The 25,909-nt window shown below is 37.8% G+C and overlaps 1 protein-coding gene across 11 annotated transcripts in view; it reads left to right on the top strand.

Annotated features, from left to right (window-relative positions):
* The window catches only part of NLGN1 (neuroligin 1), a 430,790-nt gene that overhangs the window by 208,390 nt on the left and 196,491 nt on the right, over nt 1–25,909 (top strand). For 8 of the 11 annotated variants that reach the window (XM_042042158.1, XM_042042156.1, XM_042042161.1 and 5 more), the window contains one exon: nt 18,797–18,856. The exons of the other annotated variants lie outside the window; for them this stretch is intronic. In XM_042042158.1, the coding sequence (XP_041898092.1) occupies nt 18,797–18,856 (60 nt within the window). The remainder of the gene's footprint in view (nt 1–18,796; nt 18,857–25,909) is intronic. 11 annotated transcript variants of the gene reach the window in all.

Raw genomic sequence — 25,909 nt, 5'->3', positions numbered from 1 at the left:
TTGGATGTTTACCTTTCCAAAGTGTTCATAATTTTCCATTTGGGAAGTAGAAAAAGTAACTTAGAATATTTCTCTTGTCAAAAGAATCATAGAATTTAAGCTACACAGATGAAGAAAACAATTAACAGCAGAGAAAAAAGATAAAGGGCATCCCCTGTCAGTGAATGTGAAAAAACTTAGTTTGCTCTGACAATTTTTATAATAAAGAGGCTTAATTATGAGGCTTTGTAAGAAAGCATTTAGACTATTGTTTCTTCCTGAGGTCTGTCTTGTATTTTTTGGTTAATCATGAAGTTACTTTTCCCAAGGTCAACAAAAAATGCAGAAAATGTCAAAGCTTAGTGCAAATGACTGAAAAGAAAGGTATTCATTGGTGTTTCTTGGAAGAAAGGGCTTAGCAGAGACAAGAATAAGAAAAACTATACTGTATAATAACACTGCCTTAATATTTTGGTGCAGGAAGGTAGAGAAAAGGATGTTGAACAATTTTCCCAGAAACAATACAATTAAAAACTGATCACTGATGACCTGAGCACTTTTTTTTTTTTTTTAAATAAACAGCATATCATTAATCTTCTTAAGGTTTGGGGGGTTTTTTTGCAAGTCAGACAGATGGTGGATATAATGATCTCACTTTTCAGTGCTCAAAGTGTGTGCAGGCTTGGTGAAGGGGAATGCACAGTGACGTGAGAAATTTTTAAACCACTTCTGCCACACTTTTATGTGGCCTCGAGCAAACCATTTCATCACTCACCTGTTTTCCATTCTCCAGATGGAAATGCAAAAACATTTGTACCTCACAGGTGAGTTGTGTTGTAAAGTCATTCGTTTATAAGATATACTCACACACACAGGAGTGCTGTAAGAACAGTAATAAATACAAGAAATGTTGAAGCCAGAAAAGAATTGAGGCTTAAAAGGCAGGGAAAACAAGAGTGCTCAACTCACTTCTGTGCCTCTGAAAATTCCTCCAATGGTTCTCACTCAGATCTCAGAACTCCCTGAGCCTATATAACCCTATACATTGCATTCAGTGTTAAATTTGCACAGTAGTTGAATCTTTGACTTTATTTCCCCCTGCTCAGCCTTTAAATGCTGCCCAAGGTTTCTGTTTCTGACCACAAAGGGAGAATTATGCCTAAGTCACCTTGTGTTAAGCATAGGTTCAGTATTTAGATATATTTCCCTCCAGCTATTCCCCTAATATCATGTGGTGCCAGTATGTTCTGTGTAATCTCAAGCAGTTCACTGGCATACATGTTTATTTTCTCATTTCTGTTACATATCTGTTCAGCTTCCTGTTTTCTGAACTCTAGAAATTAATTTTAGCATAGTTGTATCATGTCTTGCATTCACAGAACCTGGCTCATTTCTGGTGCCATCTGTTACACACTTTGAATCTTTGCATTTTGCTGCCTATAATCTGATAGTCAGGAACACCCACATTACTCCCAGTACTGCTTCATGTGTACTTATCAGCCCCAGGGGCCTGCCAGGTAATGTTAGATTTCCTAACATTTCCTAACTAACATCTCCTACAAAATGCATGGTACTAGACTCTTTTTTGAAATGGATATAGAGGCTTTTTTCCTCTAACTTTGATACTATGCATAGACTTAATAGCCAGGCATTAATTACAGCATCATTTTTGATGACATTGTAATTCAATTCAAAATTCAAAATACTAGCCTGCAAAGGGCATAGTTCAATATTTTTAGGAAAGGGCTTTCAATTACAAATGGAGTTAAGTGCAGAATTAAAAAAACAACTTGTTTATTGCAATACTCTGCATTCACAAATTCTATCAAATGTTCATGAGGTAATGGCTTCTCTTCTTGCAAATATGGAATTTTCTCTTTTGCCTTTGCTGCAGAAGAGCAGTGCAACTTGCCTGACTTCCTGCCATTATTTGTACAAAGATCTGTGGTAGCAGGGGAGGGTTTTCCAATCCAATGGGGCTTATGTGGGTGATAGGAACATTGGAACATGATTCATTCTTATTTGTCTTTCCAAGTCACCGTTACCCCTGGCAGAGCTGGGATTTCTTGAAGATGGCTGAACGCCTGCCTGCCCAGGGGAAGTGAGCAGTGAATTCCTTGTTTTGCTTTGCTTTTGCTTTACTTGTTGTAGAATCACAGAATCTCTTTGTCTATAATAATTTGAATTGTTGTAAATCCAATTAATTTTCGGTGCAGAAATCTCAAGGAATACTGGCAATCAACTTTTTAATATATGCTCTCTCCAAAGAAACAGCACATAGCTGCATGATGAACATTTCTCAGCTTTATTCCAAATCTCCTAATAAAACAAGGAACATGAGTCCTACTCAGCTGCTCCAGTAACTCTTAGCCTCAAGGAGCTAAGAGTTTTACACTAAACCAAATTCTGTATAAAGCACATCCAGCCTTAGTCTTACTCTTAACAAAGAGAATAGGAAAATCCCATTTTGACCGTACTCATCCTGCTGTTGGAATAACTGTTGGGAACAGGCAGCAAGTACTCAATCTGCTTTCCTCTTGTAGACACCTCTAACCACTGCCTAGGGTAAGGATAAGCTACATCCAGTAGTACTCTTATATCCATTTCTTCTTCCATCCATCTCTTGTGACCTCCGTTAATCCCTTTCATCCTCCAAAGCCAAAGGAAACCTATATCTAAGGTTGCTCTTATCCTTTAACTCTTCCAAAAATAAAATGCTGCAACAGCTTCTGAAAAATGCTTTTAATATATGCTTAAGTGTCTGTGATATTTCTGCAATGATCTCAGATATCTGAGTGCTGCATGAACTACTTATTTTTAATAGCAAAATATTGACCTAGGATTGTGGGGTATGTTTCAGAAAACACGGCAAAACAGAAATTCATCCTTTTACAAAAGGCTACCAAAGGCTTATGAGCCACGTGATCTCCACTTAGCCTTGTAAAGTAGGGCATAACTGCAACTTGCTTTTGTAATGTGGCCCTGTCCTGGCTTTCTGCCTTTTTCATTTTTAGAAAAGACTGTATTTATATTTGTTTGGGGGCATTTTACATAACCAGGGAGTCACGGATTACTAAAACAGATCTGGAGTTGTAAATGCAACTCCAGGGTTTCAGTGCAAGGGCTTGTCATCTCACTGACTGTCAGATTTAACACTAGACCCAAAGTTCCTGTGATGCTTCTTGACTATGTCAATCATTGTTGACATACAAGTAAATAATCTTGTAGCACATTTCTAATACTCATCCAATCGTGGTTTTTCATGCTTTTTTTTTTTTTTTTTAAAAACCAAACTTATTTCAAAAGTTGCTGGAGAATCTGCAGTTTCCCTTTCACAGATGCTAATTAACCTTTGACTAACTTGCATATCAGTAGGTGTGGGGATTTTTAATATGTTAAAAGTGATGGCGATTTTATTCCCATGAGTTTGCACACTGGAAGAGATTACTATGCTATCAGACCACAGAAAGAAAAAAGGGGAAATTATTTTATATAGTTTAAAATATTAACTTGCATTTGATAGCAAGCCCTAAAGTTTAATTAGCTCTTTTGGAATGTTTTTTCTAGGTTGCCTAGCATTCTGCTGCTATGCAGTGACTTAGTCTCTGCTTCTGCAAAGTATTTAAGAAAAAAAATGTGATTAAGGTATAATTTTACAACTTTGCATTTATTTTTTAGAGAGTTCTACACAGAGCTTTAGGCACCATAATGTATAACTATTAACCTGACTGAAAAGCACCAGAATTGGTAAAATAATTAAAAGAAATCAGCTGGCAACTTTCTACAGATCTCCTTTCCTTTCTATCCTTTTCTGCAAAGCACATTTTGAGACTTCTCTGAATTGTCTTCTCTGAAGTGTTTTCAGAAGATCCTGTTCATGTAAGCAGGATGAAGCCAATGGTGCTCACAGGAGTTACTTGTGTATTTAAAGCTGCTCAAATGCTTGTGTCTTAAATGTTTTGCCACACTATTACTGCAGCCTTGATTTCCCATCTGTACAACCTGCCTTAGGTACATGAGGTGATTTTCATTTCCTTATTCTTCTTTCTATGAGAAACTGCTCAAAGAAATGCCTCCTTTGAGCCTGAGTTGTAATGTTTGGGAAAGTTTGTTTTCTTTATAAATCGAAGACAAAAAAATATCAACAGATTTAAAATGGCTTGATGGGTTATGATAGTACTAAAACATACTTTCTCTTAATTTTCAACACTTCAGACTTTTATATTAGCAAATAAGCAAGTATGTGATCATTATGGCATAATGTTCAGTGTTCTGCCTAGTGCCTTTTTAGGAGCTGAGATTTGCCTCTGATTACAATCTCAACTTCTTTTTCTGTTCATTAGCGCTATTAGTCACCCAATTAGTCACTGATTATCTTAAATTAATGCTATCAATAGATATGTTTTCAGATTTGAGTTTGAAACGTTGTATTTCTGGCGACGCGCTACGATAATTATTCAAATGTCTTTGTTAGATGGAGGATGACTTGATGCAAAGTGCCCTCCTTTCCTTCCTCACACTGAAAGCGAGGAAATCCAAAGGGTTTTGGTTCTACCAGAAGTGTTCTGCACAATTTTCCTCAAAATAGTTTGAGAGGGAAACCTGATTGATTTGTCCTGCCAGGTAGTGATTTAGCAATCTGTGTTGTTCACTGCCTAATCAGGTTGGACATTAGGAGGAATTCCTTCAGAGAAAGGAATGGGCTGCCCAGGGAGGTGGTAGAGCCACCATCTCTGGATGTGTTGAAGGAAAGGCTGGACATGGATTCAGTGCCAGGGTCTAACAGGGCGGTGTTTGGTCAAAGGCTGGACTCGGCCATCTCAGAGGCCTTTTCCACCCTGACTCTTTCTGTGACTGCCATGCTCAGATGCAGTCATGTCCATGTTCTTTTTTCCTCCTTATTCTCCCACCCTGCCTGCTCCCCATGTTTCCTCCTGGCACACAGCCAGGTGAACACACAGGTTTACAGGACCCAAAGGAGAGAGAGCAGACCTGTGCTGCAGGATGCCAGAGCCATTCCCACTGCTCAAAGCCAGGCAAGTGCCTGAGGGGCCTGGCTTTAATGGAGCTGCTATTTCATCTGCAGCAGGAGAATGCCATGCTTTTTCTGTTCTACAAAATGTTAAATTGGGAATATCTGTTGCAATCGATATTTGCCCTCTCAGACAATATCTTATTTCTGTGCCTCATCAACAGAAATCATGAAAGTGGTAAGGAAGATGGAGCTGCTAACGTTGGTATCCATTCTTCTTCTGGGAAGATATTCGTGTTTTAAGAACGATTTCTATGTCATACAGCTCACTAGTCTAGTAAAAAACTTGGATACATATTTACAGACATTCATTGTGACTCATCAAGTAAATCACACTCATTTTCCAAATTAGTACTGTATGCCTATCAAATACATACTTTCTAGGCAGCTGTGGTCCATTAAATATATCATTTTCTTCTTAAGAAAATTAAAATTCAAAGTTGAAATGAAACTTTGGGGAAAATTTTTAGCAAAATGAAATTGGAACATTTTTTCAAGTGAGAAATTTTACTAGGGGGATATAAAATGAGAGGTTATTTTGGCCTGAGCAAGTGGGTGTAACAAGACAGATGTAAATGTAACCTCTTGCTGCCAAAGCGGTATAGGGTTCTAGATATTTTGTTTTCCCTTTACAGGTAGTGTTATTTTTACTTTGAAGGATGATGGGAGGGGAGGATCTTTATTTCAAGCTTGAAACCAAAAATAGACTCTGCAGTTTAATATTTGACATAATAGATATGACAGATGCAACTAGTTGGAAGACTTTAAATGTTCTGTGAATTTTGCATATGACACACACTGATTTGAATCACCCATCTGTGCTTTCAGTGACATGCACTAATTGCTCAAGACAATAGAATATCAGACTGCTATACAGGTGTGATGCTACACAGTGCACTCATTTTAATGAGAGTTTATATTCAGTTCTTCTTGTCTTCATGAAATGGACTCCACAGAAAAATTAACAATGAACTAACTAATTTTATAAAAGTGGAGAATTGATTGTGGCAAGACATGAAGTAAAATAGTGTTTCATGTGAGGGATGTGCACTCCTCACCACCCATGTCTGTCTGGTTCTCATTTCTGGAAATTGGTGGTGGGATTTAGCTCCGGATTAAGAGATTGTCACGTGGCTGGCTGTGTGAGCCAGCTATAACCACTCCTAGCAGCTGGAGGAGTGGTGGTGTAGGTGTGCACCAGTGTGCATGGTGCCAGCAGCTGGAGGGATCTGCAGGAAGGTATTTGTGATGTGGGCTGTATTGTCTACATGGTTTATGTTTGTTAAAGTCTGTTATCAACGTGGTCCTTGCTTATTTAGCTCACGTGTGGGGAGCTGCATTTAGTGCTTATAGTTTGGGTGTGTCACAGCAAGAACTAATGAAGTGCCAATGCATTCTGCTCACATTGTGACATAAATTTCATTGTTCATCTGCGGTTACAGTGGAAGCTCCAGGGTAGGGCACCTTAGAAAACAAAGAATGCACTGACACTGCTGAGAACGATGGATTTCATTGCAGCATGCATCAGGTTCTTTGAGTAGTTGTAAACCAGTTCTCATGGCGTTTTTTCCAGCTCTTAACAGAGTTACAACCATCACTGGAATTTAAGCTTCGGTGTATGCTATTCAGAGTAGAGGAGGGCCAGCTCAGGTGGGATTTGCACCAATGTCAGTCACACATCTGCTTTTGGGAAGCAGTCTCTTGCAAGGAAGGGTTACAGCTGGCTGAAATCCACAGCCAGCTGGAAATCTGCCAGAGCTGCTCTTATACCGATGTCATGTAATGGGTTGGGGTGGAATCAGAGGGTGAAGTGAAAGGGGAAGGAGAGTGGCTGAGGAAGAGCCCTGAAACTTCCATGAGAGCAGTTCCAAGCTGAGGACATGGCCTAGCTCAGCCTGCAAGCACTGGAACCTCATCCAAACACACAGTGAACCATGACTTTATATAACAATGCTTTTAATTTACAGACAATACTAATTACAAAGCTGATTTATTGCTTTACATTGAAATATAAATCAACTCTACTTTTTAGCACTTTCTGAAAATATGAAACTATTAAATTTCTTCTGTTAAATGGACAGTTTCATTCATGTTTTGTCCATTTCTCCAAACCATACAGAAGTAGACAAAACTCTCTGTCTATTCTACAAATCTTTTACCACAAAAAGACTCAGTGAATATCATTGATCTGTAATGCTGGCTGGTGTGTTTTCCAGGAAACCAGGTTTCACCAATAAAAGACAAGTAAACACAGTTTATTGTTTATTTTTGGGAGCTGATATCAGTAAAAAGGTCCTTTTGTTTTCAAATATTCTGTCTGCATCTAGTCTTTCTCCAGTAGATACATACAAATTGTGCACAGAAAATCCCAGGAGAAAGAGAATTATTTTTTAACTCTCACTTTAGCAAAAAAATGTAGAAGTCATCTGTGCCTACATACATTTCTAAAACTTTCTCCTACACTTAAATCACAATGTTAATATACACTCAGTGCATGTATATCTCTGAAGGCATGAGTTAAAAGCTCTCAGAAACAATTGAAGTTAATTGGATTGTTCCCATTTGTCTACATTAAATACCCTGCATTTACAGTTCAGTTACTAATCCCTTAGCTAAAGAGCTGGAATGAATCTAACACTGCCAAACGTTATTGAATCCACGATGCTAACAAACTCACTAATTGTACAGGAAAACTAAATTTTAAATTCTGCCTCCTAGTATGGAAATTATTCATTACTGCTGGGGAAGTGAAAATGAGAACCAGACTGCTTTTGCTTATGGACCCAACAGCACAGACAATCTTTGCTGCCCCATAGGAACAGGCCATTCACTGTCTGTTACGGGAATAATCTTCACTGCCCTCAGTGGTTTTGGTAGTTTGATAGTCTGAAGTACAGTTCTGGTGCCAGTGGTTTGCTGTGCTTGCTCTAGGCATTCATTGTGCTCAGCAGGATGGAGCTAGGATACTGTGATATTTTATTCACTAACTTTGGTTGACTTGGGAAAGGATCTTAAGGGGGGCTGTTTGATCAAACAGTCTCAAAATTATTCCTCACAGATTATTTTTACTTTTTTTTTTAACATTCTAAACAGAAGATGCCGTGGGCCACTCTAAACAAACCAACCTTAACAATTATCACTAAAGAGTTAAAGTGGTTATAAGGTAGCTGCTGTGTGTGTAGTCCTTGCAAAAGGCCATGTTTCATTTAGTTATTGATTTTGTTACCAGAAGGACCCATGCATGAAACCTGGGATGATCATTATAATTTAGTAGTGCATACTGTTTATTTAATTTATTAGTATTTTTTAGGGAAAAGAAAGTACATTTTATCCCACTAGTCTGCATTAAACCCCTGGTAACTGTGCCCATACTGTGATCCTAAGAAAGCTGGCTCCTGAGAAGGAAAATAAATAAAAATAGAAGTGAGAGTACCTTTTGTCCAATGCTGAGAAATGTTATGCCTTTATCTGCTCTGCATTTTTGTTGCCTTTCTCCAGAGAGCAGGGTTATTGTCAGCAGATAAAGAATTAGAAATGTCATATTGTCCCAAACCTGTCAACTCTCACCTAAGTGGCTGTTGTGAAAATAGAAGCAAGGGCTACTCTGACATTTTGCTCTTAAATTTGCTATGCTTTTTGTAAATAATATATTGTAGTTCTGGACTTGACATTTTTAGATCTGTTTTATTTTGATGATCATTTTCTATTCACCAGCTTCTGTGTTAAGATACTCAATTATTAAGCAGAAAACATGAAGGCAAAGTTTCTACCAGAAGGGTTTTGAGCCTTCTGTCCATATAGGAGTCGACAGTAACTGTGTAAATATGTGGTCCCAACTATCACTGCCTGTCTGGGAGTTCTGCTAGATTAGAAGTGATGTGCTGATTTCCTTTCATGCTCCATTCAGTATAAGGATTTTTTTCTATTCTTTTGGGAATCCTTAATATAACATGCAGAGCAAGTCAACTGAAATTTCAAAACAGGTACTGCGCTAACACTGAAAACATGTCAAAATGAAAATGATTTTTCTTATGACAAGTATTTGATCCTACTAATCTTCAAGTGCTGGCTGTGCTGTTCTGGTTTTGTGACTGCTCCATTGCTGAGATGTTTTGAGATTTCCTGCCTAAAATTATGCTCTTCTAAAAATACAGAATGTAAATATGAGAAGATAAGTGAGGCCAGGCACTTTCCTTCTGACAGCCTTTTACATAAATGCTGTCCCCTCAACTCTGCCATCGCCATTTCTCAGAGCTATGCACTTTGATTCTGTCAAAAGGTGTGGTAATGAGAGCAGATATAATTATGTTTCTAAAAGCTGGTGACCACAGTCCAAATTAAATGGTCTTAAAGGATGTTTTGAAAGCTTCAAATAGTGGAGGAGCATTTGACTTGAAGTATCTCTATTCTTTCTGAGATCCAAGTTAATGGAAAGACTGTAGTTCTGAACACCAGTTTATTAGTATCAGTATTAATTTCTATAATGTGTTTCTATTTCAGTATTGATCAGGGCTTCCAAAGTGTTGGTAGAAATCTGTGTTAAAAAGGCACATAGGAGAGCCTGTGTGTCTCTGTGTGTACACATGTATTTATGTAGCCATATCTAACTAAAGGAAAATCAGCCACCTCCACCTTTCAGGAAAAAACTGTGTTGGGTGAATGTTTTTCAAAGCATTTGAACATGACTGTACGTGCAAATATATGGAATATATTAGTAGTGCTATTTCTGCCCTTGAGATCACAGGAGACCAACAAGGAACAACCCTGTGACTTAGGTACCAGCGTCAGCATTACACTGGGAAGTTCTGGTTCATGCTGGAGACAAGTCTTGGCATTCAGTGATGGGAGGGTGCAGTTCTGCCTAGTTTAACCTGCTGGGAATGACTCAGAATACACAACCTTCGCCTTGCTTTCTCACTGTAGAATCAGATTTTCTTTATGCTACTCCAAATGTGGCAAGAAATGACTCAGAGTTAGCACAAGGGCATTGAAAAGGTGATCATCAAGAGCTTTATCTCTAAACTCCCTGCCCCTCCATCTGCTGAGTGTTTGTGAGGACACGGTTGGATTACAGTCTTTATTTTCTCCTCCCCTTTGCCACTTTTCTGAAGAAATTCAGCTCTGTGAGGTAGCTGGAGTCAAGTTTTACTGATGGTGGCTCATTCAGAAAATTGAGAAAATGAGACTTGCATATCATTCATGATGCCTGTGGTTGCAGGAGTGTGGGTTTCTAGATGGTAAAATACTGCACAGGTTGAAGTACATACAGCTCCAAGCATGTGCCTTGAAACCAGATGACATGAAGTACATTGGGAAGAGGGGTGGGAGAACTTATTCCATTCCAAATGTTATATGAAAATATTACGCACAATTAACTTCATTTTCTCTGCAATGTTCAATTACATGGTTACATGAAGACCAATTTTGCTCTGCTGTTTGGGCTGTGAAACCGGGCCTTGAGAGAGCTGGACTGTATGCTCAGCTGTGCCATAAACAAACCCATACAGCTGATGTAACAGCAGCCCCTGCAGTTAGCAGAATTAGTCAGGAAGAAGGTTTTTCCAGCAGCCAGGGTTGTCCCTAGCAAAGGAAATTACTTGTGCGGGATTCCCAAAGTGATCTCACCTGTTGAGACTGCTGTTCTGGGATCTTTTCTTTCCAGAGAGACAGATATGGGGGAAAGATTAAAAAGTTTATTTATCCAGTTGTTGTTTGGGGCTGAGAACAGAATGACAATGAAATAAAGAGTGAAATAATATTTATTTATAATTTTTTAAAAAATATAAGTTAAGAGATAGCAGAGAATGCTTTTTCATAAAGTATCTTATTGCTGTAGCTGACCCACCCTACCTGTCTGAAACAAAATAACACAAATTCCCCCCAAAAAGCAGCAAAAAGTAGAACAAACCTTACCAGCTCACCCAAATTGGTGGTGGTTTTTTCAGCTGTCTTTGTATGTCCTTATACAAAGAATGCACTCACTGCATCCTGACTTTCAATTATTATGACAATGCTAGAGAGATCTTCAAGGGAAAGTGAAGATTAATGTTGATATGTTAATGGCAGTTGTAAATCTTCCTCTGGGAACCGAAAATTTGGATCTTAAAATTACAAATCTTTAGTTCTATCACAGGAGCTAAATATGATCAAATTTTATAAGCTTGTGGTCTAAAACAAGTTCATATCTTCTTTAAAATTAAGAAGCAATTTGATTATGAGGGCTGTGGAAAATGAATCCAGAATTTTATTTGTATGTACACAGACTAAGAAGCAATGAATTTATAAAAAGAGAATTTAATTTCATTGCAGAGCTTTGGTAGTATGTTCAAGAGATTCAAATTCTATTTGTTGATTAGATTTATCCACAGAACAATTGAGGGAAGTTAGAAATTTGGGGTGCTCATGTCTGTTTATCTTTTAGCCCTGAGTTGACCTCCTGGCCCAGATGCAAATAGAGCAGTTCTGTTAATGGTAGTGAATCTATCTTAATATTATTGGATTTAGCCTGTTGACTTCAGAGAACTTACTCAGAGGCTTAAAGTTAGGCATGTCCATAAGTCTTCATTAGGGTCTGGGTTGTAGTCATTACCTGTAGAGAGGGAGCATTGATTCATGATCTCAACCTCAGGTGGTGGCCCAGCCATGTAATGCTGCATTCAATCCCTTATAGCAGTGTGTCACCCTGGAGTACGAGTGTCTGTAAAACAACATGAATTATTAATGCAAATAAAATGGTAAAAGCTGCATGAACTTGTGACATAAGCACATGAGGTGGCACTGGAGTTGTAAATGCTGATGTTAATGCCAATATAACAGCTTAAAATGTTCATTTTTCATGCCTTTTACCTGCCCATCCCTCACCTCAGGAGTACTCCAGCTGTCATGTGCCTGGCTAAAGGCATGGGCTTTGTTTCTCTGTGCCAACCTCGGTCAGCAGAGGCTTGGCCATTTGAAACATTCTTTTTCTCATGTCTAGTCTGATGGGTGGGACACCCATTCCTTTGTCCTGAGTGTCTGTTCCATCCCTTACTTCCACTGGGGAAAAAAGAGTGAATAAATGACACTCCTCTTTTCCCTCTCTTGCATATTTTTTTCCACTGGCTAGAGCCAAACTTGGAGTGTCTCAGAAGTTAGGATGTGTAGAATAATTCCCAGGTTGTTGGCTCTTCCACTGAATAGCTTCTCCCTTATCCTGCATCCACCCTATCCATGAGCTGTGTGTTCATCCCAAGCCTGCCAGGATTAGCAGGCAGCTCACCCTGGATGTCTCCAGGGCTGAACTTGTCTCTTGTGGGGATGGGTCTCTCTCACCCGCCCATCTGCACTTACCCTGCCCTCCCTGGAATGCTGCATGACTCCATGCAAGGCATATCATGGAACCAAAAGCCCCTAGAACTGGAATTGGATTTACAGAGTGACCAATTTGAAAGGGAATGGGATTTAACAAGGGCCTATTCTCAGGATATGTGAACATAACGTGCCTGCACCTCCGAGAATACAGAGAATTTCAGGCTGTATCCGAAATGGGGAGCAGAAGAGTGAAGCTCTCCTGACATTCCCAGATTCTAATCTTATTTAAATTCACACATATCTAGCATGCAGTAATGAAACTCCTTCAGATTTAAGTGAAATCAAGATCCAGCCAGTGTGATTAATCTTGTGAATAAAAAGGTTTGGGATTAGATATTCTTTCTGTGTGACACTTCAGCAATATGCTGTTATAAAAGGCACAGCAGGAGTTAGTCTAGAAGTGTCAGAATAGCTTCTTTAGTGACAAAGCATTTATACATGTAAATTTTCAAAGAAAGTTGGCAACCCTTTTGTGGGTTCAATTTGTACCTGTCACTCACTTGCAGATGCAAATTTGAGTTACTTGCAGCTCTAATTACAGAGCTTGATTGTCATCACAAATCAGGTAGTGAGATGTGAAACTACTGAGGTTTGTGCCATCATTTGTTGTTAAAACATGAATGCAAATGTTGCCATCAAAAAGCAAAGTTGGCCAGGGCTTTGCCCTGCTGATAAGTATGAATATTACAAATAAGTGCAATATGGAAATAAAAGGAAATTAATGAGTGGGAGTGTGTGTGAATAACAAGGAAAGGAATGAGTGTGTGGTGGAATCAGGATAGTAAAAAGGGAAATAAAAAAGTAATAAAAAGATTGTTTTGTCTGTTGCAGCAAAGTATGACAATAGAAAGAGATTTTTTTTCATTTAAGTGTTTCTTAGACCCAGCTGCCTTTTGTACCTTCCAAATTTGTCTTCTCTAAGGAATCCTAATTATTTTATTTTTGCTGAGAGCTTTCTAATTTTCAAATGAAAGAAGAGGATTTTGTAAAATTATTCATCAGATAACTATTTTGTTGTAACTTTCTCTTTTGTCATTACGGTTGTATATATGCATATATAGAGAGAGTTATATTTTAGTCTCAACATATAAGAATTTGATTTTTCTTCACAGAAAATGTTGAGGTGTGAAGATTGTTAATTATAACCCCTCATTAATTTCTTTTAAATTAAAAACTGGAGATAGGTACAACATGTTACTGTGTCTCAGCTAACATCTGCTAGACAGTGATAATTCAACACAAATTGTTTTTTTTTTTAGCTGGAGAATCTGTTGCACAAAAATTATGGTAGAAATAACAAAGAATTGATTATTTTATATTTGGAACTGAAGGTAGGGTCTAAAAAGATGAGGCAATTTCACTTCACAGATTTTCAATGCTTAATTAAGAAATGGTCTAATGAAGAAGGAATAGAAGTAGCTGGTTGGGGGCACTTAGATAAGTTTAAAGATAAATATGTATTATTATATTCCACAGTGTTGCAACCCACTTGGTGAATTTTTCTACATGTATCATTTCAGCAGTCAGCCTCAGCCTCATCTCTCCCCCTTTCCATCGAGCAGACACCTCACCTCACCTCAAAGAATAATTATTACTGTGGTGATTTCTAAATTACTGGATCCATGGAACCGACTTAACCTAATGTAAAAGGTCCTTTTTTTCTTCCCCACTTTCCTCATTACTGAAGGAGAACATTTTGGCCAGAACAATGGCTGTATACATGAGCACTGATTTATCAAGTTTAGAGGATTTGCACTGTTGTTTTACAAAGGGTGTCAACCTGCAGTGTGACTCTATTTGATGATGAATAGCTTTCCCAGGCCAAAGAGCTAACGACATCCAGAGCTTCCGAGCCTCCCACACGCCTGCGGTCCAAAAGGCCACGGATAATTTCTGCCGAATCCAGCCCATAAAGAGAGAATTTATAATCAGCTTTAATGTATTTGGGAGCTAAAGTACCTTAGTCCTTCATCAAAGGGAATGATAAAAACCAGAATTAATATGACTGGATTTACTTATTTCTGAGTGTGTAATTACTCTTTAGGTAACTGGACAGGAGGTGTGTTATTTCTCTTATTTTGAGCAAAGGAAAGGCATCTGCAAGCACACAGTAGTCACTATCAAGGTCTAAGTATGCGTCATGCTAGTGCCTTAGCATTGATTGCAATACAAATAGAATAAATATTTGAATAATAATTTAAATAATGTAAGAACTATTTTTAAATGAAATGGGTTTGGGCTTCGTTAGGAGCGCCTCCTGCACACAGAGTTTCTTCAGCTTTGTAGCGAGACTGTTCCTTGCCTTTAGGAAACATAAAATGCAGTAATCACTTTTCCCCTTTTTTAAAGTGACTTAGGGGTCTAATTTCCCATTAGCATTAATGAGAGTTATGGGTATGCACCAACATGAGACTAAATGAGACTAAACCTTAGAGAGCCTTTTGATAAGTAAATCATCTTTGCATGAGCATTCTAGAGACTTTAGTATCCTCTTTTCCCCCCATTAGTTATGGTACCTGATTACTTTGTTGATATTTAATATTTATTACATAAACTTTAGCTAAAATTTAGGCTGGCACAGTAAGGCAGCATTATTTGTTTGAAGGTTTTTTGTCTTAAACATAGTCAAATCCTCTTTTCGTAATGGATGCCCATTTTTAAAAGTGAAATGCTCAAAAAGTGAGATTAATTGGGCCTTCATGAAAGGTGAAGAGAAGGTTACAGTAGAACAACAGTGAAAAGTAACTGGGGACAAAAGACTTCTGGCAATCATAATTCTGTAAAATATTCTTTTTTGTTTCATTAGCTCATAGTCCATTATGTCTTAGTATCAATATTCATAAAGTTAGTTTCTGTTACCTGAAAAGAATATTAAAAATGATGGAAGAACCCTAAAGAATCATATATTGAATAAACAGTCAAGTGCTAAAGAAATAAACCTAGTTGAGGGATACATTTAATTTACAAAATCATAAACTATCTGTAGAATATTAATTGAAAGCTGCAGAAAATGTCTAAAAATTATACACCTACTAAGTAATTTTAGTTCTGATTTATTTTTACTTAAAAAGGTTATTGCTGCTATATTTTGTAGGTTCTTGCCATAAGATTTTATTCTGTTTATCTGCTTGTGATTTCAACGTGTTTTCCTGTGTGCGGACTCAAAACATCAATCTTTCTTTATGATCATACAGACACAGCGAGGCTGTTAGTCAGAGTAATCAGTTATCTGGAGAATCAGAAGCAAAAGCCATTTCTTACTGATTTTAGAATGAGAGTTATTGCTGAAAGGGGTGGAATTCTAATCCACAGCTTCTCTTAATACCACTTTCATGACTCCAGAAAGTGTCTTCAGCATCTGTGCGTGAAACAGGCAACACAGATCATAACAGAGCTCTGCTTCCTCTCTGACTACTCCAGGCTGAACCCCTTGATGTTGCCCCTTTAGACAGCCCTGTGCACAATGGGTCTTGAGCTGATGCTTCTTTTAGGGACTGCCCAGCAATTAAAAAATATAAATTAAGCTTCACAGCACCCCTGTATGTTTAGATGAAGTATGAGGAGGTTCATTACTGCTACATCAGGACCAAACTCTTCTTGGTTTCTTAGAGCATTGTACTTCCAGGAAGCAGAAAATCTGTTGAAGATGTATTAAATGCTGTCTGTTATATTTGCAGACTGGAGTGAACTTGTGGGAGAAATAATGTCTCATCTCTTTCTTAGCCACTGTGAGTGGTGCCTGGTGGATGTGCCACGTGTCTTCACAGGGACGGGTCCTCCTGCTTGGGGGATGTGGCGAGCAGAGCCCTTGTATTGTGAAACAGATCTACAGCTATATTAAAAAGTATGTTTAATTTAGGAAACTTAAAAATAGGTCAGCCCCTTTGCAAAAAGGAATTGTCAAGCACTGGAACAGGCTGCCAAGGGAAGTGGTTGAGTCACCATCCCTGGAGGTATTTAGAAGATGTGTGACTGTGGCTCCTGGGGACATGGCTTAGTTGGTCAACTTGGCAGTGCTGGGTTAATGGCTGGACTAGATCTTAACTGTCTTTTCCAACCTAAACAATTCTATGATTTTAAGGAAGATGGTCTAATTTTTTTTTTTTTAAATGTTTTTCAGAGAACCTCAGAACAGTATAAACATGGAAATTATCCAGGATGGTTTTAAAGCTAGCGCCAGTCGTGCTTCACCATATTGTAAAATCAGAAATGGTATGAGATCAGACATTTACACTGAGATAGTTGATGCACTTTGTAAATGAAGTTGAGATCTGGAAGCATGACCTACACAAAATACCTCTGAAAGGCCAGCTATTAAAAAAATGTAACATGCATTGTCTTGGTTTCATCTGGAAAATAAATTGCCAATCTCTATGGAAGTTATTTGGAGAAATGTGCATTGTTTGCCTTTCCAGATGCTACTTTGTTTCTTTCTGGTGACTTTTAAAATCTAAAGTAAAAGAAGCCAATAAGAATGTGTATGTGTGTGTATAAATATATATATATTCTTGCTTGTGCCTGGATATCCATTCTGAGGTACACAGTTCTTACTATTCTTAAATTCTCTCTTCCTTTTCTCTATGCTGATAACCCATCATGAAATTATTGTCATTCTTTGCATAGAGTTTTTATTTTTCTAATTTTATTCTTTTAGAAGTAAAGTTATTATGGTATGAAAATGCTGGGCAGAGAGATATTTGAGTGTGTGTGTTTGGATCAGGGCATATTATCCAGATACCAAATATTGCAAAGATTATATCCATGATCCAGGATGTGTAGTAGGAAAAACTTGCATCACCAAGGCTTTCTACTAAACAGACTGATTGTTACAGGTGTGACTATACAAATGCTTGTGTTTTATTTATGGGGTATAATTCTAGCGTTCTGTATTTAGAATGAGTTAAAAACTATACTCCTGACTGATGCAGGAATTAAGGTATTGAGCTTCAGTTTTCAATAATATGGTCCAGTTCCTACATTCACAGTTAAAATCTCATGGTACTTCATGGTTTTTTTCTGTTTCTTAAATCCATGCACCTGGTAAAAACATTTTATGATTTTATTTAAAAAATGCATCACTCAAATACATGGTATTTTGCCTATAAATGACAAGTTTAATGGTGAATGACTAATACCCTGTAAAATAACAGAGAGAGAGAGAGCTTTTTAAATACAAATGTTTTAATACTCCACAATGCTTAGATTTAATGCATGTCTCTTGCCTACATCTACTGCAAATATCAACACATAGTGTTCATCTCTTTTTTTGTTGTTGTTTTTGTCTATTGCTATTTTATGCATGAGGAAGTTCTTGTTTTTACTCTGTGCTTGGCTGGCTTTTTCTCTTTTTTGTTACTTAGCCCTGTGTTCGTACTGATTGCTTTTTCGCATGCAAATTACAGAATGTCATGGAAATGAGAGAGCTCTGAAAAAAAAGGAAAGATAATGCTGAGTTCCAACTGTCTTTTGTTTGTGCGTAAGTGTGTAAAATATATGACATGGAAATATTTTCAGAACGGCCTTTGACTTTCCTTCTGGTGTATATTTTTATTACTCAGTAAAGGAGTGGGAATTTTTCCCACTTGAAAATATGATAAATTTATAAATACCTGTTAATAATGATTAGGTATTGGGCATAAAGGAATTTTGTCTCATCATCCTTTTATGGAGATAAGGATTTATGAACCTGGATGCCTTGCCCAAGCTAAAATTTCAATTCAATGATACCCTGGCCCCATTGAAATCAATGGCAATAGTCATTGTCTTCAATTGTCTGGGATTTCACTCTTGTTTCTGGCTTACATATGGATTTTCATGTTTCTTTACAAGTATCTCAGCAGGTAGTCAAAGGTTTCAAGGGTATCCACAGTTCTATTTAAAAGAGAATGTGATAAATGTGCCAAAAAACCCAAAAAATCAAACCCGTGCTTATCTTTATCTAAAGCATGAGCTTAAATGGTTGAATATAGAAATGTGAATTAGCATTTCACAGAATATATTGTTTTAACCAACTGTCGAGACTTTTATTAACCACCTTATTGCATCAAATGCAAGGGGTAATTTGGCAGTTCTTGTCTCCATTATTCCTAATAACAGCAACAGGAAAAAACAAATAAATGAAGTGGATAAATACAGTGTATGGTGGGGTATGCTTTTAGTAAACAAGCTTTGATTCTTCATTTAAAAACAATAAGGCACTGGGCATTCTCCGATTCTTGTGCTAGATGTTTCTAATAGCCATACCCCCTAGGGAAGGTTTTGCTGTAATGTTTGAAAAACTTAATGAAAAATGGGTTGTTATAAAGTAAGATTTCCCTCCCTGCAAATGTTTTTCTTGAAACGTCCGTGGGAATTTAATATTCACTGTTTTTTTCCTCAGTCTTGTATATTCTTGAATTGTCTTTTTTCCTCCATTTTCTCCGTTCTTAATCCTAGGTCCCCTTACAAAGAAACAGACAGATGATTTAGGTGATAATGACGGTGCTGAAGATGAAGGTATTTTTTGCCGCCAAACTGATTTGCATGACAAGGATCCCTGAAAATCTTTTTTCTCCCCTCTTTTTTTGACTTCTTGTCTTCTTTTGAAGAGTTTTTTTGTTTTTTTAATTCCCATTTTTGATGTGTTTTGTCTTCTTGCTTGTTGTTATACATATATTTTTTTAATTTTTTAAAAGAAAGAATGTTGTTAAGTTCTACGTTTTGATACAAAACAGTAACAATATTTAAAAAGGAGGGGTTTTGTTTTCTTGAAATGGACTTTTGATATGTTGCATCCCACCTTTTGACTGAATTTTGTCCATACTATTTAAACTAACACTCTTTTAAAGTTTCTCTGTACACCTTTTTGCATGTTTTCTAACCCTATGTATTTCACCAAGTACAAAGATGTTTCTTTTTTTTTTTCACTGACTGATCTCAGTTTGATAAACATAGAAAATGTTGTGTTTATTAAAGGAAAAATACAGAAAATTCTTTAAAAGTGTCTCTTAAGCAACTGAATTTCCCCAAATGCCAACCCTTCTGCATTTACACTGCCATGAAAAAATATAAATAAATTAAAGACTATGCCACCTCCCTCCAGAAGGGAGGCAGCATTGCCTGGTGAGCTTCTGTGGAGCTAAACTAAAGCTAAAAGAACCTGATCTCCTCTGTTTTCTGCAAGCATACAAAGATGCTGATCTGCTTGAGCTGACCCTTAGAAAGCCATATTACCAAGTAAAATCAAAAGTTTGAAATGTCAAGCATATTACTCTGTTCATAAATTATGTTTGTTGATCATGAAGCTATGCAGATTTGATATTTTTTCAGGGCTAAGAAAATGGTAACAAGGGGCTCTTTTCCTGAGCAGTCTCATCCCTTCAAGTAGATGTGCCTCCGAATTCAGAATCTTAAACACATACTTTGTATGTTTTATGGTCAATGGGTAAAACGAATTACCATATAGGACTGGTAGAGTTCCTGCTTGCTTCTCTGTTAATATTTGGGGTGGCAGGGGGAAGTTGGCCGGATACTAAGATGCAACTTAACTTGTAGACTGAAAAGCTCTTAATTAAGAAGTTTTTCATCACACAGAACGTCAACTATTTAACTTAAACAGAAGCACATAGTCTTTTCAGGAAAGATTAAGGAAGGCAAACACGGGCATTTAACTTCTTACCCAATAATTGAACACAGTTTTTGTCATAATCTTATGTCTGATTTATGATCCTCTACTGGATCTGGATGTTAAGCATACAAATGAAAGTCCACCAGCTGGCCCAAAATTTGCAAGATTTGATGATTTTGATAAATTGAAAATCTCCTTTGAAAGCTCTCATGTAGTGGTTTAACCCAGCAGGCAGCTAAACAGCACAGAGCCAGTCACTCACTCCTCCCCGGCTGGCTGAGGGAGAGAAATGGGGAAAGAAATAAAAAAGTAAAATTATTAATTGAGATTAAGACATTTTAATATGACAGAAATGAAATAATAGCAATAATAGTGATAAAAAAATGAGAATATGCCAAACATGTGGTGCACAGAGCATCTACTCATGCCCCCTGGTCAATGCCCAGCAGTTCCTGAGCAGTGACCCCCGTCCAGCTTCCTCCCAGGTTACATGCTGAGCATGATGCCATAGGGTTTGGAATATCTGGAATATCCCTTTGGCTTGTTGGGCTCAGATGTCCTGGCTCTGTCCCCTCCTAACCTCTTATGCCCCCCCCAGCCTACCTGCTGGTGGAGTGAGGAGCTGAAAAGTCCTTGCCTTTGTGTGAGCATTGCTCAGCAACAACTAAAAAATATCAGTGTGTTATCAACATTATTCTCACCTTAAGTGCAAAAATTAACTCTATCCCAGCTGAAATCAGGGCACAAATTATTCAGAGCTAATTTTGACAATTCAGATCCTCCTAGCTTTATGAAGGCAGGGCATTTTTACATGAGTCCGTGACAGAATATTGCAAGGGACATTCCTGTGAATTGTCAAAGATCTGTGATAGTGAATTAGCCATTGCAAAAGCTACTCTGTCTTGTGTTAACAATATGTTTTAAGAAACCATCTGAAATTTGGGCTATTCACCCAGTGGGCCTTAATACCTCTCCTAAATTGCTGTATAATTGCCAAGACAGATGCTAATGACATTAGGTTTGTTGAATCCTTCTCTGCTTAGACAGACTTAAAAGAGACTCCTCAGTTTGCTGAAATTCAGCAGAGAGTGGTTGCTGTCACAAAATGCTTTAGTAGGTAGGATCAGATGAGAAGAGGGATCTCAGTCTGCTGAGAACAAGTGTCCATGTCAGGAAAAACCTGTCTCCCTCTCTGACAATTGCAGGAGAGAGAAGAAGGACTGTAAGAACACAGCAGTCAAACTAGAGGGGAAGAAGCACATTTACTGCACTAATAAATCTCTGTAATTTATAGGACTGGGATTAATTTTCTCTGGCATACAAGTGACAGTTTTGTTCTCCTTTCCATGCCAATAGGAGAGTGCAGGCAGTAATTAGAGTTTTACTGCTTCCGAGAGGCACAGAGAGACAGGGAAAATTTAAATTTTTATGATCACTAGACACTCAATACTGCTGGGATGTCTGCTGGGTTGATAGAAGCCCTCTCTGCTGAGACCCTGCATTTCCCAGTGGAGGAGCAGGATCAGATGTCCTGCATTTTTGTGAACCTGCTCTTCTGTATTGAAACTCTAGCACTTGTTGCATATGAAGAACTGGAATTCACAAACTTAGCCTTATATATTTGGGTATGAGTACCAGGAAAGAGGTCAAGCAAAGGGTCACCTTAGCTGTCTAGTTTTCTGCTAACCTGTCCATCAAAGCCTTCACTTTTTGTAGTGTGGTAGAGTTTAGGCACTGTAAAATCCTACAAATGTATAGCTGTGGAAAAAATAAAATAAGTGCTAAACTGAATGAATGATGAAATTGGAATATTAGGGAGACTGGGCTATACATAGTGCAAAACAACTGTATCATATAACCATAGAATCCATGATATCTAAATATTGTCCAGTGATTTCTAAAATGCCCAGGACAGTCTCTATATTAAAAATTCAGAGATCTCATGTCCATTGTATTGTATCTTTCTGAAGAAAGATCTTCCATAACAGCTTCTTGTAGCAAATGTCTGGAGAGCATTTTTTGTTGTGCCATTCAAATATCTGAGTTTGATTAGAAGATTTCATTTTAAAACACTTTTCAATAATCCTACTCCCATCAGCTGCTGCATGCCGCTGCCACAGTATTGTGGTCCAAACCTTGCCAGCACAAGCACTGGAATCAGTAATCAAACTTGGATCTATGGTGTGTGCTGCAACCAATAGACCAGGCTTAATTAGATCATTTTTCATTTTTGTTTTCAAAAGACCCAAAGGCAGTAGTGCACATTACCAGCTAATGATCTCCAAATTTGCTGTTTAAAAAATGAAGGTGTTTTCAAATTCTATGAGTGTGAAATGTGTGAAAAGTCAGAAACAATATAAATGCCTTTTTTCCCCAGTCTGAATGCATTCTTGTTTCTGTTTAACCCTTTCATGCCTACACTTCTATTGCTTACCTGTTTTCAGTAAGTATTGAACAACTTGAGCAGACACCAAAAACAAGAGTGGCAAAAGCACTTGCAACCACTGAGCACTGGGGCTTTTTCTTTTTATAGCAGTGGTGGATTTGCCTATTTGCTGACCTGCAGGTATGCAATATCCAGTAGAGATGCAAGATTTAGCTTCATATTGCTCAGCAGTTACACAAAGTGCACCTTCCCCAGTCTGGAAACAAGGCTTAGTTTTAAAAAGTAAAATATTTTAATCTTAGTATCCTTAGTCTTAATTTTGGTCAGGTAATAATTTAATTTGGCCATAACAAAAATCAGTGACTCTTATGCATCCTTAGTTCCTATCCACTAAAATCCTAAGCATGACTTAAAATATGGCAACACAAATCATTAACCAGCCAATGTACTCTGGGATCAGAACTGGACTTCTAAGTAGTTAGTGTTGCATGAAATATCCGTGAAGGATTGCTCACAAATGAATTCCCGTCCACTGCTCTATCATACACACCTTGCCTGGCACATCAATCTGCCAATCTTAAATCCTCCTTTAGTCCCCAGTGCCATTTGAGCATCTCTCAGTTTTTAATGTATTCAGCCTCACAGCATCCCTCTGCAATACAGGAATGCTGCTATTCCATTTTTAGAAAGGAAGAATACAGATGCTAAATCTGAGGAATGCAGACACCATGTCTGGTGCTGAGAGTACATGCCTCAGAAATGGGGTCTGCACTGTAGTTGATAGATGCTTCTGCTCTTTCCTCCTCCCTTCCAATTTCTCCTGTGGAAAAGGAGACAGATTAGGAGCAGATGTTGCTGTTTGCTCACAGGCTGTGACTGTGATGATTCTGATAATTTAGTCTGGTGCTCTGTCTTGTGTGGGCTATTGGACTTCATTGACTGAAGGAAGTTCTTGGTCCAGAGCATGTTTTATTTCAAAAAAGCCAAAAATCCACTCAAATTTGAAGTTGCTAGTGATGCAGGATTCATCTGCAAATCCCTTCCTATGCTAAACAGACTGTAGCACCATTGGCGCAAAGAAGCACATCACAGAATTGAGGCTCTCCAAACCCCTCTGTCCCTCCATTGGTAATAAAACACCCTGGGTTGCCAAGTTTAGCATTTCATCTGCCTTCAGCTGTCATGGGAAGAAAGAGGGGGAGCAAGGCTCTTTCCATCTGGCACTGGTTGCATGTTTTCGGACTTCGGAGATCAGCAAACAGCAGAACACATTTGTCTACCCTGAAATGCAACCACATGCTCCAGCCTTAATTATAGCCTTTAATGGGTGCCAGCCAGGCTGGGGTAGCACAGATCTGTCCACTTTGGGTGAGCTTGTTGACTGATGCGTGTACCCAAATTCATGATTCCTGCTCCTGCTGTCACCCATTCATGTTAGTTCCATGATTTTCACTCCAAAGTACAGCTTCCAATCCCACTTGCACATTAAATTGTGCTGATTATATTTTCCCTTTACACACAGACCCTCAGTTCAAATTGTGTCAAATTTTTGTGGTGATGTTATTAATACTTGAAAACATGCATAATAAAATTCTGACAGACCTTGAATTTAAGTACCTCTTTAGGGCTTCATTTTACTTTCAGCACTGCCAAGCATTACAGTGAAGAGTCTGTCAGCTCTTGCATTTCTAACCATCATCCTTTAATAATTTAAAATGACTGCCTACCTGGCTATTGAGGACCTACTCTAATGGGAATCTGCTCCAGATATTTACCTGTAAAAGCTTTGGCATTTTCCATGCTAGGATATACATTCATATAGCCTTCCATCAGGATCTCAAATAATATTCAGGTAAAAGTAGTTAAGGGTTTGAGAGTGCACAGAATGATCCCCTGGTTTGACAGATAGGAAAACAAACAGAGAGAATTCTATTTGTTTGAAGCCTGATGGATGCAGGCTGTATTTTAAAACAGAAAATATCTGAAACTCCTAACACAAGCTCAATAGTTCCTTAAATAGTCTCAGTACATCTAGTTTTATATCTCATTTTAAAAACGTGCCCATAATGGATGTTTGCATATTAGGAGTAAGTGCACTACTTTACAAGGCACCTGATGGATTTGAACTGAAAGGTCAAATGATGTTAAAAGGCTTTAAAATGATTAAGAGTAGCAATGATTGGTACCATGCTCTACTTAAATCTTTTCAACAAAAGCTTAAGGAAGAGTTACGCACACACCCACGTAACATTCTATGGAGGGCACACACAGATTTTGCACTAACCAGCCTAAAAGTTTTCCACTGTTTTAGTGGAAGTGCTGTTTCATGTTCAAAACCCAAGATTTACTTAACAATCTGCATCAGGCTGCCACAATTTTTTATGCCACATCTAGAAAAGCAATGCTTGTGACATGGGTGCTAAACTAATTATCTTTTTGTGTGACGTTGTCTTCAGGTAGGCTTTCTTCCTTTCCCATTTTGGTTGTTCCCTGCAAATTATGCTTGTTAAGTCACGTGGCCAATTAACATCAGCTTCCAATGACTGAAGCTATAATTATGTTTTGTTATATATGACAATTGTGACTGATATTCACAGCCAGAGCCAGTTCCCTGTTGTGTGATGTCACAAACCTAGAATAAAAGCCCTATTCCTAAATTGTCTGTAACGCAATTAAGATGAGACATAAAAAGTAGATGCAACAAATGTTAGAAAGGTACAGAGGAGATAATAGAAATAATTACATGAAAGTTAATGTATATGTAATATAAATAGGGTTATTCTCTGCTGTACAGTAAGGTCTACTTAGATGTTTTATGAACTAGCAATTTAAAGCCAAACAAATCACAGCACAAGATCAAAAATGATTTTCTGTGTGGCTGAAACCAGAACTGAGTTGAAATTGAGAAGGAGTTTTAACAGTGCTATCCTTGCATATGTCTTTGAAAAGATGTGTCCATTTTTAATTAAAGCAACACTTAATAAAAAGCAAAAAGAAAGTGCAGAACACAACTAATTTAAATCAGCCTATAAATCCACACTTGGCAGAAATGCCATATTTATACCTAAAATCTTCAGGTTCAGAATGAGCTACAAACACCAATAACTATTAATCTTCATATGAAAGTGTAACTACAGTGTCCTGAGACCCCTCCAGCACATGCACAAAAAGGATTGACATCAGCCTGTAGGAAAAAATGAAAGATGTATCATTTATGGTCAGGTTTTGAAAAGTATCTGAGTACCAAAAATGGCAATTATTTACTTCATTGAGTTGGACACTTAACTTTGATAGTCACTTTTGAAAAGTGCATCTTCCTGCCACTTTTATACCAATACAGATTTTTATCCTCACAGAGTATCACCTTAATTCTTCCTCCAGTTTAGTTTTAAAGGATGAGAGTTTTCATGGAGGAACGTTTTAAGGTAGGAATCAATTCTTGATTACAGTCTGATATTTTTGCTCTCTGCCTTTGGTCTTATAATTTCATAAGCTCCATTGCTAATAACATATGCACTTAAACAACACTCTCCCAGCTAAATATTTGCACCTTTCA

Source organism: Corvus kubaryi, unplaced genomic scaffold (assembly GCF_017639235.1).
Source record: "Corvus kubaryi isolate FWS band 111438036 unplaced genomic scaffold, C.kubaryi_AGA036_p1.0 37397, whole genome shotgun sequence".
In the NCBI taxonomy this organism is placed as follows: domain Eukaryota; kingdom Metazoa; phylum Chordata; class Aves; order Passeriformes; family Corvidae; genus Corvus; species Corvus kubaryi.
This window is presented reverse-complemented; position numbering and strand designations above follow the sequence as displayed.